The sequence below is a fragment of the Toxorhynchites rutilus genome, chromosome 1 (genome assembly GCF_029784135.1).
Source record: "Toxorhynchites rutilus septentrionalis strain SRP chromosome 1, ASM2978413v1, whole genome shotgun sequence".
NCBI classification, from domain to species: domain Eukaryota; kingdom Metazoa; phylum Arthropoda; class Insecta; order Diptera; family Culicidae; genus Toxorhynchites; species Toxorhynchites rutilus.
In genome coordinates, this window is record NC_073744.1 from 174,712,259 (window position 1) to 174,731,841 (window position 19,583).

Below are 19,583 nucleotides of genomic sequence, written 5' to 3' on the forward strand. Positions count from 1 at the left end.
ATGGGTAGAATTTGATGAAATTTTGGGTAAAACTAGTTAAGAGTGTAATGTTTACATGTACAAAATTCCGTCACAATCCGTCAAGTGGAGATCAAGAGATCAAGTCGAGATGACATCCAAGTAAGAAGCGTTTCCAGTCTCACAGGTGAATCATGAAACAGTTGGGAATCGAGCCTTCGACCATGTCCCGTGTGTTAAAATCGTTCAAGGAAACCCATACGATAAAGCGGCGAGCTGGCGAAGCGAAGAGCAGTCTGAACCTTCGATTCGGGTCGTAGCCAAGCAGGTCAATTCTTTCGTCTGGTTTGTCTAGCAGACAATGAATCGGACCGGACCTCATGTTTTCAAGATAAGGAAGGCGCTTAACCGAACTGATAAACACAATACGAGTGGTTGGTGCAGCCGAAATGCATCGTAACTGCATTCGGAGATGTTCCGGAAGAAGAAGGTCGACAAATTTGCCAAGAAGTAGTTGGTGTGGCAGGCATAACGATTGGCGCCATCAACGGCCAAATACATAAAGAAGAATGCCTCCAGAAGCGCCTGCTTCCTGATCCTCTGATCCAACGAAGTGCGGAAGTGAGAATCATAATGGAAGTGATGTACTTTTTTACAAGATCGTGCTAGAGGAAGGATGTGGAACTACAGCGTTTAATGGAAAAAGAAGCGCCTCGAGACGAGTGCGCTGGTTCTAGTTGGAAGCGAATCGCGACAACCGCGCTACTTTTATTGGAGGCGAATCTAAACAACCGCGCTTTTTTTGTTGATAGGGGAATATCGTGGAGGACTTCCATAGCTTTGGAAAACCAACAGTTGCTAAAGAAAGCTGGAAGACGTATTGCAGCGGTGCCAGCAGACCTGTGACGGACACGGATTAGTGAAGATTTTCATTCACGAAACAGCAGCCATGATCTGTTCAACACTAATGTCAAAACAGCTCAACGAAGATTCCAAAGTTGGAATATTTATCGGGTGACAATGCAATGATCGACAAACACACTTGAAAACTTATGAGCGAACATTCTACAAATATTGTCTTTTTCCGAGCTAGTTTCGGCGCCGAATGAAATCGTAGTCGGTAATCCGTCTTCTTTAGGTTGACTCCATATATGTTTCCAAAACGACTTCGGGCTTCGCTTGAAGTTCCTTTGCAGGTTTTGTTGGTACCTCCTGAAGCAGAGACAGTGATAATAGCATAGTCAGCTCTGCTAAAATTGTACCTGACACTTGCAGTCATAATTTCGGTCCTATCGAATGTCATCATCAAAGGAGGGTGATGACGAATCGGAGACGGATTTAAGCCACCACGCTAGGTATGATTGAAGTGGATCAGGACGACCGCGCTAGGATTAATTGGGAGCCGATCGAGACGACCGAGACGACCTGATTGGTGCGGCTCGCGATGACCGCGCTTGGTATGATTGAAGCGGATTGAGACGACCGCGCTAGGTATGTTTGAAGCGGATCAAGACGACTGCGCTACTTTAATTGGAAGCGGATCGAGACGACCGCGCTAGGAATGATTGAAGCCGATTGAGACGACCGTGCTAGATATAATTGAAGAGCATCGAAATGGCTGCGCTGGTTTGATTGGAGGCGAATCTCAACGACCGCGGTAGGTATGATTGAAGCGGATCGAGACGACCGTGCTAGTTAAATTGCAAGCGGATCGAGAAAACCGCACTGATTTAATTTGAGGTGGATCTAAATGACCGCGCTTGGTATGATTGACGTGGATTGCCCCCTCTGTGTCGCGGGAAAGCTACTTTCGATGACAAACAAGTAACACAAAAACAGGAATCCCGGGATTACGGGTAAAGTAGCGAGTAAATTGCAGACGAGAAGCTTGTCTGTGTCGTGTTGAACCTGAAGATATGGCGATTCATGAGTGTCAGAATAGTGGCTCGATTCTCGTATACAGAACGCGATGGAAAAGCGGAATGTTTATGCTTGTCCTGATCGGTGTGAACGGTCACATGATGAAAAGGCACGTGTCAAAGGCAAAAAAAGTTCACCAGTCTAGCGGGAGTCCAAATCAATAATCAGCTCAAATAGAGATAACAATAGGGAGTGCTCCACAGGAAGAAAATTCAAAACGGAACCAGCGTTTTTTCTAAGGGAGGGAGCCCACTTGTTACACATCATTTTTATCTGTTGCATATTTTTTCGAGTTTCGAGTCTTACGTCTCCGAGACTACTTACATCTGCTGGAAGGTGTCGTACTCTTCGTCCAGCGGAGGTCGACCGCGCTTTTTCTTGTTGCTGAAGTAGTTGATCGGGGAGGCACAGTTGTTGGCGGGATTCCGGGGAGATCCGGCCGCCAGCGGCGTCAGCAGCGGCAGATTGGGCGAATCGGAAATCCGACTCTCCAAACTGCTCACCGTCAGCGGCGTCAGTGAAGACCCTCCGACCGAGTGATGCTGCGTCGCCATTAGCTTCTTTGTCTCCACAATCTTAATACTGTTGTTGTTGCTGCCGCCGCCAGGCGCGCCAGCGTTGCTATTCTTGGCGCTGATGCTATTATTATTGTTGTTGTTGTTGTTATTCCCACTGGATTCACTGCCGCCGGTGTTGCCATTCTCTTCGTCCCGCCAGGACACCTCCGCCAGACCCTTGATGCGGAGCTCTTCCGCCGTCTTGAGCAGCGACGCCAACGATCCGTGCTCCACGTTGATTTCGCCCTTGTACATGAACTCGATCAGACACTTGATGTCCTCGAAGCGAGCATCCCGCATGATGATGATCGGGTCCTTCTCGCTGCTGCTGCAGTTGGTCAGCAGCTGGTCGAAGTAGGTACTGCAGGCGCACAGCACCACCCGGTGAGCACGGATCGTCTGGCCTTCGCAGGCCAGCGTCACGTCGCAGAAGCAGCCCCGATCGAGCAGCTGTGAGAACATGGTCTGCAGGTTGCTGTGGTGGTACTTCCACCGGAGGCAATACTGTTGCGGTAGCATGGTGGTGGTGGTAGAGCGGTTCAGTACTTTAGAATGTTTCTGAAGAGAGAGAATCTGAAAAGGAGAGGAAAAATCGTTCACGTTAATATAAATATTGATCACGTCATCCGTGGAAACTCCCCCGCACGGTCGCGGAGGATAACCTCCTCGAAATAGATGAAAATCGAGAATTGAAAGGAAATAAATTTCAAAAAATATGTACATCCAAAGCGGGTTTTGGGTGGGGTGAGCGCCCTGTGGGACAGTTCGTCTCCTTTCTTATTTCGTTTTTCATTTTTTTCATCCACACGCTCGGGACCAAACCTTTGGCACAGCCAAAGTTGGGTTGGAAATCCAATATTTTATATATAAAGAAAGAGAGACCGGGAGACGGGAGTATGCTTTAGTGCTGCGTGCAGCACCTTCACATGGTGGTGATTTTTGCCTCCTCTTTCGTTTTTGGTGTGCCCTCAAAAGCGCACCCCAAAAAAGGGGTGTGTGGAGAAATATGACATTTTCCAGACGAACCCGGTTCTTTTTTTTTGCGCGCTGTTGATTTTTTTTTTCCAAGGATTGTGAGCGCACATTTTATGTTCATTTTTTTTGCGTGTTGAGCGTCGTTGCGCCATTTTCCAGCTCCTCCTTGGCGAGATTCATGATGGGAAAGGGGGAGGGGGGGGGGGGGCGGTGGTATTCCTCACGTTGTAAAATTTAATAACGAGAGAAAAACATCGATGAACTGTGGAGGCAAGCTAAAATGTAGCGGTCCTAACATTGCGCTCTGTGGAGCGTTTCGTTTTACGTTTTGTAGGATTGGAAAAATGAAATTTCAGGGTTTTTTCCGATCGATATATACCCAGTGACTTGAGCACAAGTTCAAATCAGTATATCCATTTTATCACATTTTATTTTAACTCGATTTTCAAACATGTTACAACAACTTCACCAAGAAGAATGCATAAATACATTGGCTGAATCGGATTTATCGTTACCATAATAAAGTATGGCTTTAGTTATGGCATTAATATTTACATCCAAGCCCCCATCCTTTCGTATACAAATGTTTTGACATTTCCGAGAGTGAAAATTTTCATTTCCACAGTGTTGATTCCTATCAGAGGTATTTCCCACAGATCCAAGTGAGTATTTATCATGTTAAGAATAAATCTATAAGGTTTTAGGTAGTAATTTCAGTCAAAACATCGAAACATGCTTTCACTGCTTTCACTGCATCGAACCGCAACGGATTGTTACTCGTAAAATGGCAAAACAAGGCAAAAGTCAGCGGAAGTTTGCAGAATTCTTGGGACGATCGAACACATTTGTTTCCAATGCACTTCATGATCGAAAAAAAAACTGGAATCGACTGGACGCGTAACGAAAACGAACGCCAAGGATCGTGCTGAAATCAAACGTATTTCTAACAAAGATCCGTTCAAGCCTGCAAATAAAATACGAGACGAGCTGAACTTGTCAGTAAGTTCCCGAACAATCCAGGGGCGGCTCTGTGGATGCCCCAGGAAGGTTCCTATGCTCACACAGAAGCATCTCATTGCGAGCTTGAAGTTTGCCAAGGACCATTTCGATTGGGTAGTCCCAGAAAACAGCAAGAAATGGCGAAATGTACTGTGGTCTGACGTAACGAAGGGCAACTTGAATGGTTCTGATGCGGTACTTCGTCCGATTGGCTGCGCCTTCAAACCACAATACACGACAAAAACGTTCATATATGGAAAAGGCAACATCACGGTCTGGGGGTGCTTCTCCTGGCACGGAGTTGGTACGTCTCTATGCCGAACAGGGTGCGGAAAATCATCCGAAACAAAGGTTATACGACCAAAAATTAGCAGGGAATGGTGAACGAAGCTTCTTTCGGCATGTTTTTTTTAAATTTTTCGATAGGAATTTTGAACTGGTCTTACTTTTGCTAAAAAAGCATATGCGTAGGAATCGTTTTTTACCTGTGGATATGTTCTATTTATTCAAAAGAAACAAATAAAGGATTATTGATGGGTAGAAACACCGAGTTCGAGTGTTTTATAGACAAAAAGTCAGAGGCGACAAGTGAGCTACCTGTTCAATCAACAATGGTGTGTGTGTGTGTGTCGTTTCCATCGGCTTCGTTCAGCAAAGAACTTTGAACTTCAAATACCATTCCACGCAAGGCAGCGCATTAGTAGTAGTGATCACTTCATACATAGTTGACTGCGTTTTCCCGGTCGGGAAATAAGGATAATCGGGATAATGTGGAAATTACAAATAAATTAACTTTGATAATTTTTCATCCTCATCTACAAATGTGCAATAATAATAAAAAATCTTTAATTTTTTTTTCTGAGATTGTCTACATGTCCTTTAAACAGTGAAACCAATATCGTCAAAATGAATTTCCATTGGACTAAAAACGTCTGCTACGATCTCACTGCAGAACGTATGAAGAATCGATTTTTCCAAATCGTCCTCCGAAATCATTCGCATTTGATTCGGTTAAGACGAACACAACAAAACAAAGATAGCTTACGTCGGAAGATTCGCTCTCGAGTGACAAACATTTGTGGTCATTGATTTATATATAGAACTTGCGAAAATGATGTTCCTCTTGTCCAGAAAACGTATTGATTGTGGAAAAGTTAATTTTCATCCGCGGCATTGATTTATTTACGAAACAGTATTTTACTATGGCCTTTTTCAAAGAAACCTTTTAATGTAGGGTTCAAAAAGTATTCTAATAGAAGGAGGAGGCTATGAGTAATGGAAAAATTCAATTTTTTAAAGAGAACAAAACAACAAAAAGTAGTTAGGTCTGAGCCTAGGGGCACACACGGGAGTTTGACGTAGGACTATGATTGTGACTGGAAACGATGCTGTTGAATTATTTTATTGTTCAAAATCCGTAAATTTCACTTTTAATACTCCAAATGGTTATCCTGGAGAAGCGGTTTGTTATATGAACTTGTATCCTTCAAACTGTTTGTGAGAATCATGCTGTATATACTCAATAGTCAACTATTGAAAATAAATTTCATATAGATATTTCAACATAAACAAGAAAAACGCAACCTTCTGACTATATTATATTGGTTTACATAAACATGCCCAAAATATCATCATTTATGTAATTTCGCTGACGAGGGTAAGAAGCTATCATTTATCGGTTCATATTAAACTTAAGCCTCATAAAGAAGAATGAAACAGAATGTTCTCCTTCGTTGTCACGTAGATATTATGCATGTCCGGAACATTGTATGTAGTGCGTCTTAATAACTGTATTGCCAGTTGATATAGATTAGTTATCCTATGACCGTGAGTGATAAAATTGTTGGTGAGGCACGAACTTATTGGATAAAAACTTGAACATCAATATCACACAATCTACATCGACGTTTAACCCTTTAATACAGGCTCTCGTCGAAACTTTGGTGATACTAGAATATCTAAGAATATCCTCCAAGATCATCTCCTATCAATGATTCTGCACAGTGAAAAAGGTCTGTAACCATACCATACAAGTTCAAATTGTACGCAATAATGTTGCATAACGCCCAGATTGTATCCAAAATAGTTGCTTGAGATTTAGAACAACGAGTAAAATCCATAAAACATACATATTTTGTTCGTTAAATTGATTACTTGTATAACAATATTAACTGTAAGTGCTTTGAGCAAAAAATGGCTTGAAACATTCCTCGTTTAATGGTGTACAGTAACGATTTTGCGTAATATGCGTTTGAAATATCCTAAAATTTCGTTACACGCCTCTTTTTCAATTTCGTAGAGTGACCCTCCCCCCTATATCTATAATTATAAGACATAGTCCTACGTCGAAAAATCATGATTCAATTGATCGTCATGATTCGAAGATAAATCATTCGTTTGGTAGCGATTTATTCAAAAAAAAAAGTAGCATCGGTGACCTCGGTTGTTCAAAATGATTTGCGGTGAGCAAATTGTTACAATTGGAAAAAAATGCTACAGATTCGCATCGAATGCTTGAAGCGAAGCTCACGGTGAACATGCTCTTGGAAAATCGAAGCACTTCGAGTACTTTAAAAATGATTATTTTGACGTGTGAAACAAAAAGCGTCGTTGAAAACCTCCGGAGTAGTTCGACAGCAGTGAACTGCAAGTACATTTGGACAAAGATGACACTTAAACGCAACAACGCAACTCACGGATCAATTGGATGCGACTCAAGAAGCCTTCTCCATACGGGGTTCACTGAACTGAACTGTACGAAAGATAGTAGGACGACAGGATGTCATTCCACTGTTGGATTGTGACTGGTACTGAAATGTGGATTTTTTTCGAGAATCCTGAGTGTTAAGGATCTTGGGTAAGTCCAGGGGAATCATCGACATCGATTGCACGGTCAATTCGCTATGGACGGAAGACACTCCTCTATGTTTGGTAGGACCAGGAGGGTTTCAATATACTACAAGCTACTTAAACCTGGCGAAACCATCAATACTCCACCCAAACTAGCGTTGGCAGAAAACATATCATCTTCAGCAGTAAAAAGAAATGCTTTTTCGTGTGCTTAAGGGTGGAATGAACAAATAAAAGCCCATTTTTCGAAAGTTTTACAATGTTTGTATGTATGGGAGCAGACTTCTCTTTCTTTCAAACGAAACGTCAGCTTTGGATTGTACAAAAAAAAGCGGAGATCGAACCGAGGCCGGCTGGAATGCAAGGCTGTTTTACATGACTACGCTATCCACATAGTCACACGTGCTGTTGCATAAATGCGTGATAATATTACACCACATTATAAAAAGAAGTTGGAAAGTGTTTTTTGGGAGTAAAAGGGAGAGCATAAACGTTAATCTATGTCCTTTTCTTCCTGGGCCGTGTATGTTGCAAAGTATACGAAAAGGTTGAATGCGTGCTTCTTTGCAACGTGTGTCTTGTTTCGCCCTCTCATATCGCTCTTTCATTGCTATGGCATATATATTGAACAAATGTTCGTATCAGCATGGGACAGTAGCACATTTTCTGTTATTTTTAAGCTCATTCGATGGTATTAGTCCGGATGTCAGGATGCTCAAAATTAATTTTGGGTATGCTACCGACAACAATGGATCAATTTGAATCAAGCTTGGACTTGGACTTGGCTCCTTCCGATTATTTGCATCGATAGGACATGGGAGAAGAATTGAAATGGTGCTTCAATTCTTACTTCAATTCTTGTGTGCATCCACAACTTACCAGAGAGATGAGAGCAATATATAGCTATCGATGGAAAATGTTTGGATTGAAAATATATTTTCCATTGCAATATGACGTTATTCGCTGAGAATGGTGTCTAGCATTGTTCGGAAAAAAAAAGAAAAACAAACAAAAACAATGCGCACACGTGCTATTAAATAAATTAGAAAAAACGCTATCCGTTTTCCCGAATTGCGTTCTCGCGTAAATGGCCCAACAGCCTGGAATGTGGGAGGGGGAGCTATTTCCAGCAGCAAACAAATTGCTCGCATGGAAGTAATGATTTTCCGGAATTTATTAACGAAGTTTCTTTCGCCGAAACCGTCGTCGTCGTTGTTTCGAACAACAATGAGACTCCAGAAAAGTCGACGAAAAAAAGGCGACCGTTAGGTTAGTATGTGTGTGTGTGTGTGCCTTCATTCTAACGCTTGCCAGAAAGAGACAAATAGAGCGACAAACTAACTACAGACCAAAAAAACGCCATTACTCGCGCGCGTCATTTCAATTTGGTTCCATGAATTTCGTCGAGGTTTTTTGCTGCGTTGCGCTGTTTTTTTTTTGCAGTTGTTGTTTCGAAAACAAAATAATCTGCAAAACAAAAACGCGCGGTGGGTCGCACAAAAAACGAAATTAAAATTAAAAGCGAAGGACGAAGGGGAGAGAGGGAGAGCGAGCGAGCGTTAAGATGGGATTCCATATCTCGCACGGTTTGCAAGAATTCTGTGTGGTATCTTCCATGAGCAAAGTAAATGAACGCACATTTTTACTATATTTCAATGAGTCTTTTAACAAGACAGCTGCGTGCTCATTTCATGCAACTCGAGAGTCTTCCGAGGACGGACCGTCCAAAAATGGAATAAGACCGCGAAACACCACCAAAAATGATTCAACTTCAACGTTGGTTGATGCCGCCGTCATCGGCCAGTGTTTTGAGGGGGGAAATGAAACATGCAATGCTAGCAATATTTTAGTATCTGGTGTTGTTTTTTTTGAGCTGTTTTTTTTCAGTGCCCACAAAAAATGTTCCCCCGTCACTCACTCCGCGCGCGCTCTAATGCTTCAATAAAAATTTTCTGTCTGTCATTTCGTGTTATTTTCATCGACCCCCGTTAGAGGTCAGTGCGCGCGCCTACAGACTTTTTTGACAGATGCGCAGCGCTTTCATAGAATTAGGTCTCGGGCCAACAATTTTACACAACACACAAAGTGGCGACGCCAACGGCGAATAGTAGTCGGTCAAATGCGCGCCGCGTGTTAGTGGCTCTTTTTTTCGCTCCAGCATAATTCTCGCTTGCGGAGTGGAGCGTTGATGAAAAATATATCCCCATCAACATAAGCGGAAAAAAGATCATTTAGACAGCGTAAGTGTAATGGACGCGGCGCGGGCTCTCTTGAACACAATTATGTTACGATGGTGCAGCAACTAGCATTCCGATGGCGCAAAAAATCAACTTGATTCACAATTGATGTGTTTTACGACACATGAAGTTGTAATAAGATTCATGAGTGGCACTTGTGTAATCTGAGGAATGTGGCAACTGTGGATCCAACAGAAAAAAAGGGGAATTAATTAGACAAACAAACACACAAATCAATTAAAACGCATTTAGTGTGTGTTGCGCGCAGTGTTCGATTCCACGGAAGAAAATATAGATAAGCCTTTTTTTTCGGAACCATCACATCCGGTATTTTCTATGTTTGTTCCATTTTCGGGGAGTTTTTTTGTTGTTTGAAAACAACGCACACACAGATAGCGAGGGGTCTCCACCGTCGTCATTCATTCGCCGAAAACTGTATATGACAGCTCACCCCGCTTGCTAGGATGGAATTCATGTTTTTTTTCTCGTTCAAATGCAGCGCACGTGGCGCAGTCTCCTCAGAACACTCTCCCCCACGCCATTCGCTCGTACGGTATCGATTTTTCGGTTTGATAAGTTCTTCGAATTTCGCCAATTTTCCATCCCTCTCTCTCTCTTTCTCCGGCTCTCGCCGGGCGAAACCGAATTACGAGGGATAAATAACGAGTTTTTCGGAAGCGAAAATGTCCTAACCTCAATCCCTCCCCAACCATCATCGGTCAAGAAAGCTTCCAGAAGGACGCGCCACTTCTTCCGACAGTTAACAGGAAGAGGGAAAAAAAACCTCTCACTCCAATCCAAAGCAACACCACATCATACGAGGAAGCTTTTTGCTGGTTCTATTCGTTCACGAGAGGTCACACATCGCGACCGAAACGCAAAAGAAGGAGAGAGAGAAATGTATTTTCCCGAGAAAAGGTTTTTTTTGTCTCGTGTGAATTCTTGCAATTTTCTTGCTCTATGTGTGCTGATGGGAGGGTTTTTCCCCATTGCGCTGGGTGTGAGTTGGCCGAAATGCTGCTTTGTGTTGTGTGTAAGATGATACGGATTTTGGGGCGATACCGAAATGTGTTCAGAAGGATGTAAGAAACAAAAACCAAAGTTAGAAGAGTTGGAAAAAGGAAAACCGTTTTTGTACTGTGCTATGGGGCGATTGAGAAGTTCTGAGCCGCACACAGAGATGTCGCGTCTAATGTCATCTGTGACACATGATTCATTTACTCTTCCGATGACACAGTGTCAGAAAAATTGTTTTTTTTCCAAACAGGAGCTGAAACCTGTGGTTTTTTTTAGCTCAACAATTCATCCTATATGACCATCAATATTTCACACAATGCGTCCGCCGTGTATAAAAACCAAAACTTGAAAAAAAATTAATATTAATTCTGTTTACCGGTTTGGATTTTGCGTATTTTAAAGTGTGAGGAGAAAAATTCGAACAACTTTCGAATCAACCTATGATTACGACGTACTGCACAATTTGAAAAATCTTTTTCTACAAAATGAAGAACCACTTTAATATAACTGTCAACACTGCCAATCAATTCTGTCAAGTATCGCTTAGTTGAAAAAAAGACATTTTCGGAAGAAGACCGTCGTAAATTTATTTTCGAATTTTGTGAGAAAAACAAAGAAAAATGTAAAAGTGAAGTGTCTAACTAGTTCAAGTATCTTGGATTAAAAAAAACGTGTACATACCGTACTATCCAAATAACGCGCCTCTGAGGTCACCAAAACACAGTCCAGTAAAATTAAATCCAAACTACGAGCTCTTCCCTAAACATTTTTCGCTGCTTCCTCAGAATATAAGTGTATCATGAACGATGAACATACGAACATATTTTCCTGTAGAGGGTAATGAATAGCAACCACAATTCTACTACGAGTCCCCATATAAAGAGGCAGTATCAGATGTGAAGTTTATCCATAAGTCAAAGTATCCGACTAAGGTTATGTTATGGATGGCCATCAGTGAGCGTGGAATAAGCGCACCGGAGTTTTTGAAGAAGAGCCTGGCGATTAATGCGCAAATCTATGTGACAAAGTGTATGCCAGTCCTCCAAAAATGTATCCAACGGCACCTCAAAAATGAAAAAGTGGTATTTTGGTCAGACTTAGCATCGTCACAATATGCTAATGCAACCTTAGTGGATTTGCGCCAACGCAGTATCGAGCCCATCCCGAAAGAATGTAATCCTCCAAATGTCCCACAGCTGCGGCCTATTGAAACTTTCTGGGCGAATTTGAAGCGGATGGTATACCATAACGGTTATCGAGCTAAAAAACGCCGACTGTTTGATCAAAAAAATCAAGAAGGAACTCAAAACTATTGCAACTTTCGGATTTTTTTTCCTCATACGTTAAGACACGGATTTCCCAAATGAGCTACTCTGTATAAGTCACGACCACGGCTCTCAAATATTTCACGATTCTCAAATAAGCAATTCATATATCTATATCTATCTATCTATATCTATCTATCTATATCTATCTATCTATCTTCTATCTATCTATATATATAAAAATGGAGTGATGTCTGTCTGTCTGTCTGATTCTTACAGACTCGGAAACTACTGAACCGATCGACATGAAAATTGGTATGTAGGGGTTTTTGGGGCCGGGGAAGGTTTTCGTGATATTTTGAGACCCCTCCCCACTCTCTAAGGGGGGGCTGCCATACAAATGAAACACAAATTTCTGCATTACTCGGAAATTAACCAAGCAAACGAAACCAAAGTTGGCATGTGAAAGTTTTAGGGTGCAATAAATGTTTCTATGATGGTTAGACAGTCCTTCCCCCACTCAAAGGGGGGGCTGCCATACAAATGAAACACAAATTTCTGCATTACTCGAGAATTAATCAAGCAAATGAAACCAAATTTGGCATGTGGAGGTTTTAGGATGCAATAAATGTTTCTATGGTGATAAGATACTCCTTCCCCCTCTCTTAGAGGGGGCTGCCATACAAATGAAACACAATTTTTTGCATTACTCGGAAATTAATCAATCAAACGAAACCAAAGTTGGCATGTGAAAGTTTTAGGGTGCAATAAATGTTTCTATGATGGTTAGACAGTCCTTCCCCCACTCAAGGGAGGGGGCTGCCATACAAATGAAACACAAATTTCTGCATTACTCGAGAATTAATCAAGCAAATGAAACCAAATTTGGCATGTGGAGGTTTTAGGATGCAATAAATGTTTCTATGGTGTTAAGATACTCCTTCCCCCTCTCTTAGAGGGGGCTGCCGTACAAATGAAACACAAATTTTTGCATTACCCGAGAATTAATCAAGCAAATTAAACCAAATTAGGCATATGGAAACTTTAGGGTGCAATGAATGTTTCTATGGTGGTTAGATACTCCTCCCCCCTCTCTTAGGGGTGGCTGCCATACAAATAAAACACAAATTTCTGCATTACTCGAGAATTAATCAAGTAAATGGGCGGGACGAAGTTTGCCGGGTTAGCTAGTTTTAAATAAATCATGTCAAATGAACCACCGCTGCCAAACAATCGACGGCTCTGAAATATGTCAGGACTCTCAAAATAGTACGGCTCAAAATAATTCACAGCTCGTAAATATGGCACGACCCTCAAATAAACCACGGTCCTCAAATGAGCCACGACTCCTAAATAAACCACGTTTCTCAAAAGAAAGTTCACATACCCGAATAATCCAGTTTCTCAAAAGAACCGGCTCGCTAGATTGAACACATGGCTCACTGAAATGATTCGTCTCGCTAATCTTCAGTATGGATGGGTCAAAAGGGGTTTTGACACGCACAAGGTACAAGATTGTCCGCAAAATTCCAGATTCACGAGCCAAGCGAGCAGTAGAATGTAAATAAGCTCATGGTATTCGATTCGCGAGCGTAGGGAGAGTCAGAGCAGAACTGTAATTCACCATTGCTTCATTGTTAGGTAAATCTGTTCTGCCGTTTCAAAGAAAACTCGTGAACGTAAAATGGGTATTTACTTGTGAGTATACTCGTGAATATAATGCTGACGACCAGCATTACAAAATACATGCTCGCGAGTGAACGTTCGTTACATCCATCCATCATCATCAATCAAAAGCAATTAGTAGGTAAATTTGGAGCTGTGTTACTCGTGAAATGTGAAATTTTCAAATATAATCAGAGAGACCGGCTGGCCGGAAGAGAGCGAGGGAGGCAAAATAAAAGAATAGGTGACCAGAAGGGAAAGTGAGTGAGAGAGTGAGGGTAGGAGATCTGAAGAGAGATTAGAATACCAATAGAGAGAGAGTGAGAGACCCGATGAGAAAGGTGCGTTTAATGAAAGAGAGAGGGAAAGAAAGAAAAAGAGAGAGAGAGCAAGAGAGAGAAAGAGAAAAAGAGAAAGAGAAAAAGAGAAAGAGAGAAAGAGAAAAGGAGAGAGAGAGAGAGAGAAAGAGAGAAAAGGAGAGAGAGAGAGAAAGAGAGAAAAGGAGAGAGAGAGAGAGAGAGAGAGAGAAAGAGAGAAAAGGAGAGAGAGAGAGAGAGAGAGAAAGAGAGAAAAGGAGAGAGAGAGAGAGATAAAGAGAGAGAGAAAGAGAGAGAGAGAAAAAGAGAGAGAGAGAAAAGGAGAAAGAAAAAAGAGAGAGAGAAAAGGAGAAAGAAAAAAGGGAGAGAGAGAGAGAGTAAGAAAGAGAAAAGAGAAAGGAAGAAAGAAAAAAGAGAAAGAAAGAGAAAGACGGAGAGAGAGAAAAAAGAGAAAGACAAGGAGATTAAGGAAGAGAAACCGAGAGATAAAAAGAGAAAGACAGAGAGGGAGAGAGTGGAACATCGGAGAAAAAAAATGGAAGACGATCTGTAGGCAGAGTAGAAAGTGGAAGACTGGAACAGAAAATGGGAGATCCGATGAGAGAATGGTAAACCAGGAAAGAGCGGGAATCTGAGAATGAATGAAAGATCGGAAGAGAGAGTATGAGAGATCGAAAAAGAATGGGAGACCCGATGAGAGAGATGCGTTTTGAGAGAAAGAGAGGGGTACATATCAAGAGAGAAAGAGAGAGAAAGAGAGAGAGAGAGAAGGGAAAGAACGGAGGAAAATGGGAGACTCGATGAGAAAGGTGCATACCAAGCCGAAGAGACTGAAAGTGAGGAGAAGATCAAGTGTAATCCGGAAGGGGAGGAGAAATATCAGGATAAATAGATAGAGGGAAAGAGAAGGACAAAGAGAATGAGAGACTGGGAGAGGTCATGAAAGACCGAATGAAAAAGTGGAAGACCGAAAGAGACAGTGGGATATCAGGAGAGAGTGTGGGAGAAAAGAGAGTGGGAGATCGGCAGAGAAAATGGAAGATCGAGAGAGAGCGAACGGGAGATATGAGAAGAAAGTGGGCGATGAGAGTATGGTAAACCAAAATAGAGTGGGAGACTGGGAAACCATGAAATACTGTGGGAGAGAGTATGAGATACCGAAATAAGAGAGATGTAGACCTGAACAGAGGGTGGGGAACCCGATGAGCGAAATGCATACAAAAAAAAGCAATGAGAGAGACAGAGGGAAAGTGGAAGAGAGAGAAAGAGCGGGATAGTGAGAGGGAGAGATGTGGGAAACTGGAAAAGGATGGAAAGCCTCGGAAAGAGTAGTAGACCGAGAGATAGCGTGGGGAATTTGAAGAGTCTGGAAGAAAAAAGCTTGAGACTCAATGAGAGAGGTGCATACGAAGAGAAGGAGAGAGTAATGGGGAAAAAGAATGAGAGAAAGGGAGAGATAATGAGAGGAAGAAAAATGAAGATAGAGAATGAGAGGAAGAGGAAGGGGAGAGAGTATGAGAGGAAGAGATAGAGGAGGGGAGAGAATGAGAGGAAGAGAGAAAGGGGGAGAGAATGAGAGGAAGAGAGAGAGAGTGGGGGAGAGAATGAGAGGAAGAGAAAGGGGAAGAGAGAGAATGAGAGGAAGAGAGAGAGGAGGGGAGAGAATGATAGGAAGAGAAAGGGGGGAGAGAGAGAATGAGAGGAAGAGAAAGGGGGAGAGAGAGAATGAGAGGAAACAGACAGATAAAGAAAAAGAGAAGAAGAGAAAGAAGAAAAGAAAGAGAGAGACACTGAGATGAAGAGAAAGAAGCAGACCTAAAGAGAAAATGAGAGACGAGAAGAAATAAAGAGAGACCGGAAAAGAAAGTGGAAATCCGGAAAAGAGAAACCATGAAAATAAATATTAAAAGCATTGTAAAAACAGTCAACTGACGATACGATGTCAGAAATAAAAATATATCTAACACAAGAAAAAAAAACTACCAAAATAGCATCCAAAAATGCAACACTATTCTAGTAAATAGAAAAAAAATGTGTTGAATTGAAAACACAAAAAAATTGAAAACAGGAGTCTTGGACGAACCTTGATTGGAAGAAAACACCGAAACAAGAATTGCTTAGCAAAGGCGTTCAAAAAAAGTAACTTTTAAACAGATGATAATAACCAAATTCTCCTGTGCTGATCTAATTGTAAATCGACGTGTTTAAAATGTGGATTGAATGAGGGGATTCAAATATCGGCCAGAAAGAGGTCTGAGTGATTAGGTGTTTGAGTTCAGGATCAATCGGTTTTGAAGACTGCTTCACACGTTATAGACAACAGTTGAGTTATTATTCAAAATCAGGAAATTATTTCTTGTAATGCATTTCGAGATAAAAAACGATGTCAACTTACCAATTGATCACATGCAGTTGTCGGAATCAAATAACACAATTACTGCGTGTTTGGCATTTGTTGGGGGCAAACGTTAATCTGGAATGAGAAGAATAGAAACAAGTAACATTAGCAAACAACATCCAAAACAATTACTATTTATGATAAAAAAGATGGTGACCCCAATTGACCACTTCCATTCTCCAACAATTAGCGAGGTTTTCGACATCAACTAATGTGTGTTCTCATAGCATTTATCATATAAAAACCAATATAGGGGGAAAAAACACCGCGCCACACAAAAACGAACCAACAGACTCCAACACAATCAATTTTCTTCGTCATCCATCCAACCAAACGACGACGAAGGAAACACAACGAAGCACCGGCACCGAAGAAGAAGCCGAGAGAGAGAAAAAAAGCTCCCGAAGCTGCGGAATGTAGAGATAAATTATTTTCTTTCTAAAATATTTCCATTTTCTACGAGCAAAAAAAAAAGCAACGAAATAATAAAAAAAACGAACGAACGAAACGAAAGACTCAAAACGTTGGAACGAACTCTCGGGAGAGGAAAATAGTCAAAGGGAACATATAAAAAAGCTCGTCGGACGATAATTGAACTTTTTTCGCCTGGTCTCATCTTTTCTAGGTCCTCGCCTCGCCTCGCCCCGTCCTCCTCGCTTCCGCATCCCATCCCACCAGAGTTCATAGTTATTTTCATTGCATTTCTTTCCGCTGGATATCGTTATTTTTAATGTAGTGTTGTGTGTCCGTACTCATGTTATACGCTGGTGGTGGCGGCGACGACAAGGGGTCACACGCGAGGGACCCAAAAAAGGGAAGCTGGTGTAAGAGGACAGAGCTTCGGGAGATCGCATCGTGAAACCCCTCGGTCCACGGGGCAATCCTCCACAGAAAACGGTCGTATAGAAATGAAAAATCATCTTTTCCCTACGAGTTTTCCCCTCCCGTCGTTCCTCAAGATCCATTGGGGTCCCCCCATCGCATTGGATCGTTTCGGATCGAATTTTATCCTCTTCTATCGCGTACATATTTTTAATAATAGAGAAAAAAAGCCCTCCTTACATAGTCCCACCGAGGCGGGAGAGAGTTCACCGACTGGTGCCTTCTTTTTTGCTGTACTTCATTTTTGTTCCCTACTTTTGCGTCCGCGAGACCATTGTTGTCGTCCCACACGGATCCATACACATAACATGGACTCTATGGAAGGTGTGGTGTGCACATACGAGCCCGAGCAAATCGATTTTTCTGTTATTATTTTTCGAAACCAGACTCACGCCGCTCTGTCCACCGCTCTGTCTCGGCGACAGCTGCGAAGGTCGCCGCATTCTGGTGTACCCCGAACGTTCCACCACTTCATGGAAGTGTAAGGTCACGCGTACATTCCAAAATCTAATCTTGAGACACCGAGACAATGTCAGTTAGAAAGATTTTTTTTTTTAAATGGCAAAGATCCAATCCAACGCGGTGGAGGAGAGGGCGGGCTGTCGGTCGTGCGGATATCCAAGGACAAAAGGTCCGAGAGAATTGCGTTTCCTCGCGCCGTGCGTGTTTCTGGATCAGCGAAAAAACACAGAATGCCAGCCACACAGCTGGCTGGCTGCGTGCAGAGGCGGGGGCGAGCGCGCTGGAGGGAAATAAATCAAGATCGAAAAATACCGAGCGCGAATTACGCGCGTACCGAACACGCTCGATCTCGAAAGTGACGAATTGCTTTGGATTTTCCTGGTATTATTTTTTCTGTACTCCTCGTGCGCGTATTCAAGATTTGTGCGCGCCGTTTGACAGCAACGACAGCCATCGAAGATGGCATTGACGGTTCCATTGGTGTTTGTTATTGTTGTTGTCAAGCGGTGTCAAAGTGAGCGCAAAAGACTGGCTCATCTTTTTTCTTTCAATCGTGGAAAGGAACAAAAAACCAGTACGAGTTCTCGACAAGATATTGAAGGTTGTCAGTGATTCAAAAATTGATCGTGAGTTGCAAGTTATCCACTCATTGGTCTATCTTTTAAAGCTTTCTTAGTGGATGGATTTTGAATAGTTTGACAGGCGGCCTTTGGGATTCGCAACGCCTCCAAGCGTTTCCATGTGCGAAAAACTGTCGTTCGAATGGAACAAAATACGTGCAAAGAAGAATTTACGAATTATTTACACAAAAGAACTTCTGGACTTTGCATTCACCATAAAATGCAAAACACACGTAAAGATTGACTATGGATAGCTTCCAGGCCAAACGTTCTACAGAAGATGTCCCCAACAACTCGTTTTCGCTATTAATTTTTTTAGAGAACTCATGACCTGATGATGGAATTGCAACTGACCTAAGAAATTTTGAAATTAATCCTTGTCCTAGGCCGCTACATTCCGATACATTCAATTTCTCAAAATCGAGAGTTATCGGATACTTCCAAAGCCCAAAGGAAGAGATTATGGCATCAAAAAACTTCCCAGGTCGATAAAATAGAAAATGGTGATAAAACTAAAAGTTAAACCTATCTTTTTAAATTTATCTTCTGTATGAGCATTGATATGAATAAAATAACATACAGACCGGAATCGATTATACAAGGGAAAGTGGCCTCGACCCGATCCTCTAAATTGCAGCGGTCATCATATAAAATTTTTGTTTTTTTTGGTGACATCGGTATTGAAATGTATATTATAACCCTTTAACTATGTTTTCCACTGCTAGATGGGGTTCATGTTTAAAAAATGAAAAAATACTTCAAATCGAAAGTCCATTTTTTCGACAGCTTCAAAAATGGTGGTCCTAAATGCTAAACGTTAAACGCAAAAAGCTAAAAGCAATACGCTAAACGCTCAACACTAATGGTTTAACGCTAAAACCTAAACGCTAAACGCTGAATGCTGAACGTTAAAAGCTAAACTTTTAGCGCTAAGCGTTTAACGCTAAAATCTGAACGCTAAACGTTAAGCACTTAAAGCTAAACGCTATAAATCAAGGTTCAACGCTAAACGTTTACCGCTAGTGTTTAACGCTAAAATTCTAACCGCAAAAGATAAACGCAAAAATCTAAAAGTTAAAAGCTATAGACCAAACGTTTAACACTCAAGACTAAACGCTCAACGCTAATCGTTTATCGCTAAACGCTGAATGCGAAACGTGAAAAACTAAACGATGAGCGCTAAGCCTTTAACGCTAAAATCTTATCTCTAAACGCTAAATGCTGAACGTTGAACACTTAAAGCTTAACGGTGAACGATCAATGCTCAACGCTAAACGTTTAGCACTAAGCGTTTAACGCTCAAATCTAAACGCCAAACTTTATACGCTACAAGCTAAACGCTAAACGCTCAACGCTAAACACTCAACACTGAACGTTCAACGCAAAAAAAGCTAAAACGCTAAAATCTGCTAAATGTCAAACATAACTTAACATTTAAAGCTAAACGCTGAACGCTCAACG

At 41.8% G+C, this 19,583-nt stretch overlaps 1 protein-coding gene across 1 annotated transcript in view; it reads right to left on the reverse strand.

The window, feature by feature from the left end:
- The window catches only part of LOC129777295 (uncharacterized), a 58,784-nt gene that overhangs the window by 7,177 nt on the left and 32,024 nt on the right, over positions 1 to 19,583 (reverse strand). The window contains exons 2-3 of the mRNA XM_055783510.1: positions 16,156 to 16,233; positions 2,203 to 3,008 (exon numbers count right to left, since the gene is read on the reverse strand). Coding sequence (XP_055639485.1) covers positions 2,203 to 2,954 — 752 coding nt within the window. The 5' untranslated portion in view covers positions 2,955 to 3,008; positions 16,156 to 16,233. The remainder of the gene's footprint in view (positions 1 to 2,202; positions 3,009 to 16,155; positions 16,234 to 19,583) is intronic.